This window comes from Papaver somniferum, chromosome 4 (assembly GCF_003573695.1).
Source record: "Papaver somniferum cultivar HN1 chromosome 4, ASM357369v1, whole genome shotgun sequence".
NCBI lineage: Eukaryota > Viridiplantae > Streptophyta > Magnoliopsida > Ranunculales > Papaveraceae > Papaver > Papaver somniferum.
Genome location: NC_039361.1, coordinates 48,682,913 through 48,695,521, shown reverse-complemented (window position 1 = coordinate 48,695,521; position 12,609 = coordinate 48,682,913). Strand labels below are relative to the sequence as shown.

General features: G+C 36.0%; 3 protein-coding genes across 3 annotated transcripts; all 3 read right to left on the bottom strand.

The window, feature by feature from the left end:
• Positions 1 to 368: 368 nt before the first annotated feature.
• LOC113275403 (probable glutathione S-transferase) lies at positions 369 to 1,596 on the bottom strand. Its single transcript, XM_026524893.1, has 2 exons — positions 1,205 to 1,596; positions 369 to 1,122 (listed from the first exon to the last, which is right to left on the bottom strand). The coding sequence occupies exons 1-2, from the start codon at positions 1,526 to 1,528 to the stop codon at positions 763 to 765; spliced, it is 684 nt and encodes a 227-aa protein (XP_026380678.1). The 5' UTR covers positions 1,529 to 1,596; the 3' UTR covers positions 369 to 762.
• A 254-nt stretch (positions 1,597 to 1,850) lies between these two features.
• On the bottom strand, positions 1,851 to 4,321 carry LOC113275402 (protein PLASTID MOVEMENT IMPAIRED 2-like). The gene is made up of 2 exons (XM_026524892.1): positions 3,931 to 4,321; positions 1,851 to 3,766 (listed from the first exon to the last, which is right to left on the bottom strand). Exons 1-2 carry the CDS (start codon positions 4,042 to 4,044, stop codon positions 1,889 to 1,891), a joined length of 1,992 nt encoding a protein of 663 aa, XP_026380677.1. The 5' UTR covers positions 4,045 to 4,321; the 3' UTR covers positions 1,851 to 1,888.
• Positions 4,322 to 11,077: 6,756 nt separating this feature from the next.
• On the bottom strand, positions 11,078 to 11,957 carry LOC113272484 (TATA-box-binding protein 1-like). Its single transcript, XM_026522310.1, has 3 exons — positions 11,951 to 11,957; positions 11,761 to 11,841; positions 11,078 to 11,649 (listed from the first exon to the last, which is right to left on the bottom strand). Exons 1-3 carry the CDS (start codon positions 11,955 to 11,957, stop codon positions 11,078 to 11,080), a joined length of 660 nt encoding a protein of 219 aa, XP_026378095.1.
• Positions 11,958 to 12,609: the final 652 nt, after the last annotated feature.

Here is a 12,609-nt window from a genome sequence, read left to right as displayed (position 1 = left end):
GATTAGTTTTCTTTAGGTTTTGTATTCGAGTGCTAATCACGTACAAACAACCTAATTATAGTGGGCTTGCTATTTAGAGTTCAAGATGTCACACTGTCAAGACTCCTAGCAACGAGGTTTGTAAGATGGGCTTGAAGAAAGTTTTTTTTGGCCTTTTTTAGGTTGATAAGAAAAAATCAAGAAAAATAAATAAATATTCTTGAAAGAATCGGAAGCCAGCATACCTGATGCCGTCATAGAGGCAAATGTAAAGTCATTGTTCTGCTTTAGGCATGTACTTTTATGCAGTGTTGTGTTTGATAACAGAGAAAGGAAACAATTCCATGTAAACATGGGAAGGCAAGGAAAGACTTTCTTCCACGGAACTGAGTTTAAAATATACTTTAGACCACGCTTTTATTGCAATTCCATGTAAACATATTTTTGACCAAACGACGGAAAACACGCTGTTTTCATTGAAAGATAGCTAATTCCATGGAATTGAGTCTAATCACCTAGTCAGAACGTGTGGTTTCATTAAGAGAAGGCAATCGATCAGAGTGGATGGTCTAGGAAATCACCCACCCGTAACAATTTGGGATTAGGTTGTCCCTTATTTATTCAAATTGCACTAAACCACTCCATGAGTAGAACCTACCAATCGTTCTTGTAACAACTTTTCAATTTTTCTAATGAATAGCCTACTGTGCTTCAAAAGTTCAAAACAAAAAACTAAAATTGTTTACAGTAACTTATTCTATACTATGACTAGGTGATAGATAATTACTGAGACGCTGCGATGGCCTTTTCCCTTATGCCTTTGAGATATTCCAACAAATCAGTATAGTTTGGGAGGTTCTCTTTGATCACAAGAACTTGTTTAAAGCTTTCACTCCACTCATGAATCTTAGGAAACTTATGTGCTTCAAATATTTTCACTCCTACTACTTCTTCAATTGCTCCCAACCAGTAAGCTATAGGTGCAATTGCCAAATCCACCAATCCGATTGTTTCACCTCCGAAAAATTTCTTCTCGCCAAGACCAACTTTTTCTTCAATAGTTTTTAGCATTTCTGAAATTTCATTTTGGGCTTTTTCTTGTTCTGCTCCGGTGGTCAGAAAAAATGTTCCAAAGTTTGAACCCTGAAATATATAAAAAAGCAAACACATAAAAATGGTCAACTAAACAAGACATAACTTTAATTTAGCAAGATGAGGTATATACCTTATCCTCCATGAACTTAATCCAAAACCGAGCTACAGATTTCTCATAAGGATCCTTGGGTAGTAGTGGGTAACTCTCCGGCCACGTTTCTTCGATGTACTCGAGGATAATCATGGACTCTGAAATTGGTTTCCCTCCATGGACAAGAACTGGTGTCTTCTTATAAACTGGGTTGTACTTCAATAGCATTTCACTCTTGTTTTTCAGATCTTCATTTATGTATTCATATTTGATACCTTTCAGCTCTAAACCCCACATGACTCTGTAAGTGAAAGGACTAGGCCAAGCCCCAATCAGTTTCACTGATGATGATTCTTCTCCCATTTTGTTGTTGTTGTTAGTGATCAGAGACGAGTGTTTCACTAATAAATACCTTGTTCTTGAGGAGTATAAGCTTGGGAAATAAGTTCTACTTTTGAGTCTTTGATATAATATCCATAGGTTGAATATTGAACGTTGAATGTCGAATGTCATTTTGATGTCATCCCTGACGTAACCTTTGCAATTGCATATAGCTATGTGGATCTGACTTGGTGGCTAATGGGGTGTCCGAAATATTATTTGGTTTACCAGGCTTTAAGTCTGCAGTGCAACTGTTCTCTAAGTACAAAAATGAAATGCACTCGAGTTTCAATTAAGAAAGCAATGAATGAAAATGTAATTTTATAAACAACATATGAATTCTTAGAGCTGTTCATCATCATTCATAAGATTCTTGTTATTACTACTGCTAAACAACTTATTAACTAGATTTGGCACAACCTTCCTCCTCTTCCTAAGAGTGATTGAACCTGAATGTATCAAATGCCGACCTCCTGGTGATCCGGGTACTCTGCGACCTCTTGCCCGTCTGCTTGGAGTTGCCGTTCCGTACTCCATTACTGCTTTGCTAATCAATGCTGTGGTTGGAGTTGTATTTGCAAGATCCTCTGTTGCTTTACTCGGCAGCGCTTCTTCGAGCTGCGAGCTTTTCAGAATCTCTGCCAGTTTTTCTTGCTGTAGCTGTCTCGCGCTATGTATCTCGGTTTCACTGTCTAAACTTTCTCTCAATGACTTCACAGTTCTGTATAATTCTTGATCTTCCATTAAACTTAACTCTCTTATCTCTCTCTCAGCTATCTCTCTTTTCAATTCCATTTCTTTCTCGCCAACTTTTACTGCTTCAATCCACGCCTCCGCTGCAACTACTTTCTTTTCTGCCACTGCCTCAGCCCTCTTGGCACGCCCCATCAAGTACTCGTACTCAAACTTTGAAATTGTTATAGATGACGAATGTTGTGACTTGGATGCTCTAGCTATTACCGTCTTCTCGGCGAGAATCTTCAGTTTCTCTAGGGCCATTGCTTCTGACGATTTAACCAGTTCAAGTTCTTGTACAGCAGATTGCAGTTTCTCTTCAGTTAATTTGATCTCGGATTCGTTCTTCTGCTTTTCTTCGGTAATGCGCACCATTTCCTCGTTTATCAGTCCTGACTCTCTCCTTGCTGTGTCGCTTTCGGACTTTAACTGCTGAAATGTGGTCGATAAATTTAATACAATGGATGCAGCTTTTTCCTCAGCTAAAGATGCTGCTTCCAACCTGTTCTTGGCCCGTAAGAGTTTCGTATTTAAATTCTGAATAGTTGCATCTGTTTCTCGTTCTGCTTTCCTTAGCCGCGCTGTTTCTTCACTTACACTCTTGCATTCTTCTCTTATGATATCCATAGAAGCCATCAACTTAAATCCTCCTCTTTTAATACGTGCCAGTTCCTTCTTTGACGCTTCCATTTCTTCGGTTACCGACTGTAACAATGATAATGTCGTGGATTTGTCTTCGACTCTATGAGAGGCTTCTTCTCCTGAAGCTTTTGCTGCATCAGACCGTATTTCCATGGCCTTCACTAGCATTAATTCATTTTGTAAAACGCTAACTTCAGAATTTGTAATGCCGAGTGTGATTTCAACCTCTTTCGTGCGATCTATCTCTCGAGTTACATCTTTCATTCTGCGCTTTACTTTTTCCATTTTGTTTACAAATTCAGCAGATTCCGCTTCTCTCTGAGCTTTAATGGCTCCAAATTCTCTGACAGCCTCAATCCTAGCCAATTCGACAAGTACTTGTTCTTCATTGGCTTCTTCAATTTCCTTCCTCAGTGTTTCTATAGTTCTTGAGCAAGACCTTATTCTTGAAATTGCAGCATCAGTCTCTTTATTGGCTTCAGCTTTCATTTCCATGGCATGGGCCATCTCAAGCTTAAGTTTGCACAACTCCTGTTTTGCTGATTGCAATTCCTCCTGCGCTTCAGCATATTTACAAGCACTATCTGATTTCCCATCATCTAATGCCGAGTTCTCTTGGCTTTTGTCAGACTTCTTCAGTGTTTCAAGTTCTCTTCTTTGTGCATTTGTTTTCAAGTTTGATTCTTCGATTTGAAGAGTGAGATTTTTCACTGTCTGTCTTGCTTTCACGAGTTCTGATTCAGCTTGGGTTCTTATTGATTCTGAAGTTTTCCAGCTCTTGCTGAATTGATTGATATCCTTTTGCGCAAAATGAAGCTCTTTTGTTTTTGAAGGTGATTTTTTCTGTACATGAATTTGTAAAAGATTAGCTCTTTTGTTATTGTCACAGACTCTCATAAGCATAAATGCTTCTACTTCTTAAGAATTATGGTTCATAAGGAATCAATATTTGTTCCTTAATTATACAAAAATTTGTGGAAATTTGCAAAATGAAACGAAATTCATACCTCAGAAATTTCGATTGGATGTTTCTTCAATCCCGGTTTTTCTCCATAAAAGTTAATAGCTCCTTTGACAGACTGAATCCTTTCCCGTTCTTCGTCTCCCTCTCGTATCTCCATCACAATCGTGTAAACTTCAAACCAACAAAAATCAGCACCCTCAGTTCAGTATATGTGCAACAAATGATTAACTGGGCAATGGTTTCTTGGAATTTTTTATAATGAGATAATTCCCTTGAATAAATTGGGAAGAAGATGCAAATGGCAGGAGATAAAACACATAGAAGATTGGCAATCACTGACTAAAAATGATGAAGATGCAAAGGGGGCAAAGTTAGAAACAGTAAAGGCTGAAGATGATATTTTTTCGAGATTTGTGGAATGCTTAGCTAGCAATGGTGTCTCTACTCTAAGCAAAAGGATGAATCAAATTCAAACGTTATGGATAAAATGTGAGCCACGTGGAAGCAAAGAAGTTGGAGGCTTGTGAAGAAGCTAACGAATTTAAACCGCACTTCTGACGTGGTGACGCGTCAGTACAACTACAATCTACAAGAGCCTTATATTTGCGCAACAATCAGTTGACCAGTGCATGAATTTAGCAGTTTGCTAAGTTGCTACCCTGCTAGGTCCCCATTAACTAACTACCATGGATTTGGTGAGCTGAATTCAGGCCTCACAAAGTGCATTACTACAGTGAAAAACGGTGAGCACAAATGGTAGTATAGTTACAGTGTTTCCACCGAGAAGAAGGTTTACCAAATGCTAGTAGGCTCTGAGTAGTCAAACTCCCTCTCTTCGACCTGAGTTTTCCGCAAGTATTCGCTGTTCATTCATCTGCTGAGTTGATTTCTTATTCTTCGCGAGTAATGGCGACAGAGTTCGGCTGAATTGGGCGTGTTTAACAGGGGTAGCCAAATGAGATTTCAATAAACTTTCATAGGTTTTCTATTTTTAGTGACTCGTGGAGATTTTCTAAATATCTGGAGATTTCTAATGATTATCTAAGAATATATTAGAGAGTTCTTGTGACTTGGAGAGATAACACCAAATGAGATTTACAAATAGTTAAAGAGAGAAAAAATCTATAAAAAAATTCAAAACACCTACGGATTACTTTACTGTGCACTTTATAATGTTAATAAAAGTACCATAAATACGTAGTAAAATATATTGTTCCTTGTAAAATAAATCTCATTATCGATATATCTGGTAACATAAAGTTTTAATTCTCTTTATTCCTGTCATCCACATTTTATTTGATATGCTATCTCGCCATTAGTTCACTGCACAAATGGCATATTTCTTGGTCATCGGCTCAAAAAAAAATAAAAAAAATGGTCCTAATCTCAAAAACAAATATTCTCCAAATTTCCAAGATTCCCAAAATATCACTTCTTGGGAGAGATTTTTACTATGTCTATTGTCCTTAAAAAAGTCTATCCAAATCTCTGAAAACAACAAATCAATTACTTTCAATTCTCTTTCAAATAACAGGGTGTTGGATGAAATCTTAATCAGGGAACTAAAATGACTTGAAAAAAAAAAAGTCTCGAACCATTAACAAGAGACATTAGGAGACTCCCCAAAATCCATATATGGACTAACAATGGATTTGGAAACTCTATAAAAATCATTTGAAGTCTCATTTAACTAACCCCACTAAGAGAGTTAACGAGTACACTGACGGGTGGTGATACACTGACTGCAATTTGTCCCGAGAAGAAACTCGAGAAAAATCTGATGGTTGGGAGAGTTATGATTATAACATTGGGTGGTAATGGAAGTCATATCGATACTTTTATTCAGGAGAATTTACATACACAGTCATATATGATCACATGACTAAGATACTATCCAGTAGTATAGGATTATCCTTAGAATATCTTAGGCCAAGCACTATGGTGCAGGGAATTTCTTTCTTATCCCTCAAATAAAGGGAAGGGATATCACAAGAAAGACAACCTATTTTTCCTTCCCTACATGATACGGAAACTCAGCAGCAGCCGTATGAATAGTGCTATACGGCTACTGAGTTTCCGTTTTTTTTCCCCAGTTTTTTTTCCAATAGGAATATATTTGTTTAGGTAAAAAAAGAAATTTTAGAGTAAAACAAAGATATATAATAGGTAAAAAAAGAGATATAATAGGTAAAAAAAGAGTATTAGCAATAATAAAAAAGTGAAAAAGGAAAGTTTTAAAGTAAAACTTTAAAAACCAGAAACGAAAACTCAATACCCGTGTAATATGCTATGGAAACTTAGTAGCCGTATCAACTGCCACACGGCTACTGAGTTTCCGTAAAGCGTAAATTTATACGGCTACTGAGTTTCTGTGTGATTTCCCTTCCCTACAAGGTGGATCAGATCTGATCCTCTTTGCCTTGTAGGGATGGGATATCCCTACTCATGTAGGGATATGAGAGATCATAGTGGATGGATTTTTAGGTTTTTTCCTACATATGATGGATTGGATAGGGAAAAGGGGCACCATAGTGCTTGGCCTTATGTGATAACATCTTTAACCGTCATATTCTACTTCAAAATATAATGAAAAATATGACGTGGAGATGAATCTGAAGGTATAGTTAAGACTTCTTTAACACCTTCACATTTGAGCAAAGCTCATGAATATTCACTATTTTGAAGAAACGTACATGAATAGTTGAACTCATAAACAAGCTATCAACCATGTGCGAGTCGAGACTCAGTTAGCCTACTGAGTTGCCAGTTCTGATTCGTACCATATATACCTCCCTAATGAGACAGGGACAATTATCCAATTAGGTTAAATGATAGTTGAATTTCTGCATAAAAAAAGTGATGGAGAGCTTTGACAACAACGCCAAGAATGGAGCGCAAAAAGTTGTTCATGTTAGAATATCAGCTTCTAATCATGTTTTTGATACGCTTTATTAGTTAATAAGCATGATTAACCAAATTAGGATTACAGGTTACACATATGCTGATATGGACACCTTACTTTACACCTATGATTACATGTTATACATCTGAAATTGACATGGATATGAACACAGAGAACATGCTTTATGCTTAAACCTAAACATGTTTAAGTACAACTACTTCATACTCCATCATGCTGCATACTTAAATTAGGATATACAGTCAGTACATGATAAACAAGAAATACTAGAGTTTAGGTGTACCTGTCTTTACCTTATTGAAGACCAAAAAATAGTCATCAGAAGAAACCTTCAGTTCCTTGAGAAACAGTATGAGAGAATAGCTTGCTGATACCTTAGACTAAGTTCTTGTTCATCTTAGATTGTTGTTTCTCTATAGATAATCACTTACAACAGAAGACTCTATGCTAAGATCTTTTCTTGGAAGTTCTTCATCCACTTCTATCACCCTTACCTTTTCTAATGGCAGAAATAAACTTTAAGTAAGGCTAGAAGGGAGTCCACCTCCAACTAACTTAGACATGTGTCACACACTCAGCCATCATGAGGTGGAGACACACCCCTTAACTGAATTTAATAAACTGCCCACGTTACAGATTAACTTGATGTACTTTGGCTTTATGTACACATCCCACAAAACAGAAAGTTTTGCCTTTGGTACATGATCTAAACCTAACACAAACTTGATTAAGATTAGGATAATCCGGTTTTGTTAAAGTAAACATGATTTGTTGCTAAACCATAAAAAAGTCTAACATTCTCCCACTTGGTTAAGCAACAAATCATTTTTTTTCTTTTGAAAAACATTTAGCAAATGACCTTTCGGATCAACAACTAAAAACGATTGTAGGTGCACCCATTTTGGAAAATAGAAAATCTTAATCAATGTGTAAAATATCATGTATAACTGAAGCTTAGATCAAATGGAACGCTATTGTCGGACCATAGAGACACAAACACCATTTAGAAGATGCATGGGCCATTTATACAATCACCACGCTAGACGGGCCATTATCCTTAAGCTAAACTTTACGGGCATATATAGTTCCAGGATGTCTACAAACTTAAGGTTAGACAATGAGCTACACTTTATGCTCATTGACAAGGACACTCTATGATCTGAACAAGATCCTTCATACCTCTAAGGTCTGTAATGAGCTTCACTTTATGCTCAAACTGAAACAAAACTTGAGGATTTAACTATATGATCTCAAAAGAGATCCGCACCTGCACAAACACAATTATGCAACAAACATAATGTATGCACGCTCCCACTGAACTATACATTACAACAAAAACGAGAACTTTACTCCCACTAGACTCTACAAAACAACCATATATTAGAGTTACATCATTAGTGAGACCTAAACATGCAAATTACTAACCTTATAAGCTTATCTGTAAACTGAAACATGCTTACATTGCCATATTCACAAGAAGAAACACACAAGGAAAGAAAACACACAAGGCAAGAGAGAAATGATACTTACATATGTCGAAATCTCAGAGATGGTAAACATAGAAACACTTACAGATGTCAGACGAGTGTAACATAGACTTTGATTACCATCAAACTTCAAGGTATTAAAGAATATGTAATCCAACTCCCCACTGACTTCGTGAAGCTTTAAACTTAGCATGGTTATACTCTTTGAAGTGTCCAAAAGATGTTCGATTGTCGCCATTTGTACCTCGGATTGATTATTGTAAAACTTGGCAAAGCTGGCCATACTTTTTGTTTTCTGTGCTTGTCCGATAACCACACCATATTTCTGTTGTTATATCGAAAACTTGGTACCATTCAGTAGAATTACCTTTGATGATGACTCGTGAACCTCCGTCGTTGTGATGCTGCAGCTGCCGACAAAGTTCAGAAGGGACTGGAAGTAAATTGGGTAATGATTGTCTTGATTGTTTTCTGCTATCACTTTATTGCAAGCTGAACAACCATCATTTTGACTGTTTCAATCTTCGCACGGCAACACTGGATCTGTAACTTGCAAGTGGACAACCTCCATCAAATCCTTAATCTTCTCTTCAACAGGAAAACCTCCTTGGACAACATTAGTTACATCTCCATGAACATTCTATTTGCATTTCTCAAGCCTTAATGCCACCCAAAGTTACTGAACTTGTGAAAAATTCAAACTTGACTGTAAATCGTATTTACTTTAACTGCCTAAGACCTTATGGCAAGCATAAACTTTACAAAGACTCGATATTACTGTCACTTCACCTTTGAGTAAAGTTAAAACATATCGAAATCCTCTGAATTGAAGTTCAAGACTGACCTACTCATATAAAGTAAGTAACGCATCTGTTAAACCTTTGAGTTCATTAGAAATATCACTTACTAGATATGAACAAATCATCTTTTCCATTAAGGATAACATCTGTATGATTAACCTTTGGGTTTAGACATACAGAATGTGATACAAAATGCAACTTTATGCAGTCCCTATCATACATAAATATGCACCTTTTGTATCCTATCAAAGTATCACTTTGGCAACACTTATCAAATAACAAAAGATATATAAGACTGCGGCATTTGAACACTTTCAACTTCATTTCAGGACAATAATATAAGAAATAAGCACCTATACATGGCACTAGAAGATTTGGAATCAATATACCATGACAACATATGAGGTGCTTATAAATTTCATGTTAAACACGACGACTATGTCATAATCAGATGTAAAATACTATTAAAACCTATAAGATCTTATACCAATGTTAAAATATCATCCTCTAATCATGCTTTTGATACGTTTTATTAGTTACTAAGCATGGTTAACCAAATTAGGATTACAGGTTACACGTATGCTGATATGGACACCTTACTTTACACATAGGATTACATGTTATACATCTGGAAACATTGACATGGATATGAACACAGAGAACATGTTTTATGTTTAAACCTAATCATGTTTAAGTACAACTACTTCATACTCCATCATGCTGCAGACTTAAGATTAGGATATACAGTCAGTACATGATAAACAAGAAATACTAGAGTTTAGGTATACTTGTCTTTACCTTATTGAAGACCAAACAATAGTCATCATAAGATACCTTTAGTTTCTTGAGAAACAGTAGGAGAGAATAGCTTGTTGATACCTTAGACTAAGTTCTTGTTCATCTTAGATTGTTGTTTCTCTATAGATAATCACTTACAATAGAAGACTCTATGCTAAGATATTTTCTTGGAAGTTCTTCACCCACTTCTATCACCCTTACATTTTCTAATGGCAGAAATAAACTTTAAATAAGGCTATAAGGGAGTCCACCTCCAACTAACTTAGACATGTGTCACACACCCAGCCATCATGAGGTGGAGACACATCCCTTAACTGAATTTAATAAACTAATATGCCCACGTTATGGATTAACTTGATGTACTTTGGCCTTATGTACACATCCCACAAAACAGAAATTTTTACCCTTGGTACATGATCTAAACCTAACACACAAACTTGATTAAGATTAGGCTAATACGGTTTTGTTAAAGTAAACATGATTGGCTGTTAAACCATAAAAAGTCTAACAGTTCAAACTGAGCTAACAAAAGCTGATAGTAAATCCCCTCATCAAGCTCTCTTGGTTTGAATTTCTGGCCATATAAGAAGATTAAATGGAATAAATTACCACATTATCACTTCGTCTCTGTGCTTTTGTTAGCACAGAGACAAGGAGTTTCTTCTCTAATTACATTTTTTGTGATTTCCAGGGTTGTGTTCTACAAGTGAGGATATAAGTCAGGTGGGGTACAAAATTTAATTAGCAGTTTCCGTTAATTAATCTTGTTTTACATATAGATATCAGAAATAGCAGCACATGTCCATACAGACTCAAACCACTGCCAGTGGGGTAAAATATATCATATGCTACAAATACATATTCATGCTCAAATACATATTGAAATTGTTAAAAAAAAAGTGTTGCTACAAAAAGAAAAACCAAGTGTCATCATGAGCAATACAAAGGAAAAATTAAAGATTACAAGGAGACATGAAGATCAATTATTCTTATTCAAGAACATTAAAGATTGCTTGCTTGTTTTGGTTCGTTATTGAAATTACTGGCCTAAAAACAGTCTTCTGGTAACTTTTTTGCTCTTGTGAGAGACAACTGCTTGTGAGATACACAACCGATAAAAACCAATAATCTTCAGACACCATCAGGCCCAGAAGTGGGTATATATACTCAAATGCAGTGTATGCATCACCTAAGAAGTGGGTATATATACTCAAATCCAGTGTATACATCACCTCTTTCCTTAGCCCATGTGGTAACTATTTTTTCTGAAACGGAGATAAGCACTGTAATATCTGGTTGTTTCATCTTGAATACCATACGATTAGGGAAATATTCAGGATCATCATAAAATTTTCCAACATTAGAATATTCAAAGCCCTCGAGCCTAATAATAAAGTTGACATCGCAGGAAGATACAATTTTATGTATCTTGAAGCCCCTAAATTTGACTGGAAACCCGAGAATCTGTACAATGCGAGCATACTTTCTTGCTTCTAATTTTGATTGTGCTTTAGTTTTGGCACCAGTGCAAAACACTTTTTCACTTGCCAAAATCAGCCCAGTTGTCTTGGGGTATTTTAATCTTATAGTAACTGCATAAAAACGTCTGGAACTATAGTCTGCATTACGTGGTTTCATAGTTATTTCTATAAGATTCAATTTGCAATCCAAGTTGACAGTCAACACGATATTCTGTCTCGTAGGAAAAATTCCAGAAGTATGATTGTTAACATCAAAAACAAAAATCAGAAAATAACCTTCTTAACGATATATTTAAAGGACACCGAGTGTTCAAGAAAATTTTCATTGTCATAACTACTAGGTGTTGACACAGGAAAAGAAAAGAAAAATGAAGGTGGAGAACTTACTTGAGAGTAATGGCAGCAGGAAAGATGAAACCAATGGAAACTGCATTTGTAGCTCTAGTGAACTAAAAAACATCCCAGATGCTAGGTATAAAGTTTGCACCAACGAAAACAACAGCAATGAGCCTAGTGATGATCATGGAAAATATTTTATTGCTTAAAGACAAAGGACCGGTTTTCGGGAAAAACAAACCATCCATGTTGATCCATAGAGAAAAAAAAACATGATAGGGAAGACAAGCATCAGGTGCATGGCCTAGCTAACACGAAGAGCTCACTTGCACTTTGCTCATTATTTCGATCTTGGGAAACTTCAAGTTTTGTGACTGATGTTGATGTTAAATGGAAGGAACTGCAAGTTTCGTCTGGTCTCATTAAATAAATTGGGTACAAAACAAAGAAAGTCGTATAAAATAAATTGGGTACGAAACTAAGAATATCGTATAAAATAAATTAGGAAAGAAACTAAGAATGTCGTATAAAATAATTGGTTATTGAAAACGCAGGGGTATAACATCCACACCCAATATTCGTTCAGAAATCTGTATGGACTAACTCCAATATAATTCCGAGAGCACCAACTTAAAAGTGAGGATATTAAAGAGTTATATCTCTTTCTCAATGCGATCAGTAAATCAACAAGATAGAATTCTGTGAGACCAATTGATATGAGAATAACTCGGAAAATACCAAAGACAAACGCCCGAAAGTCAATCAAATCATATCCAACAAACAAGGTCGGATTTATCAACTGTGATTGAACTACGCACAACCTGTGATTTTCAATTATATAAATAAATATAATGCGGAAAAAAATAACACAGACACCAGAGATTTTGTTAACGAGGAAAC

Coding starts and splice junctions, on each gene's coding strand:
- LOC113275403 (XM_026524893.1), bottom strand. CDS start 1,528: ATGGGAGAAGAATCATCATCAGTGAAACTGATTGGGGCTTGGCCTAGT. Junction 1,123..1,204: donor TTAAGTTCATGGAGGATAAG/GTATATACCTCA, acceptor TATATATTTCAG/GGTTCAAACTTTGGAACATT.
- LOC113275402 (XM_026524892.1), bottom strand. CDS start 4,044: ATGGAGATACGAGAGGGAGACGAAGAACGGGAAAGGATTCAGTCTGTC. Junction 3,767..3,930: donor ATCCAATCGAAATTTCTGAG/GTATGAATTTCG, acceptor ATTCATGTACAG/AAAAAATCACCTTCAAAAAC.
- LOC113272484 (XM_026522310.1), bottom strand. Junction 11,650..11,760: donor CCTGCTGCCATTACTCTCAA/GTAAGTTCTCCA, acceptor ATCGTTAAGAAG/GTTATTTTCTGATTTTTGTT.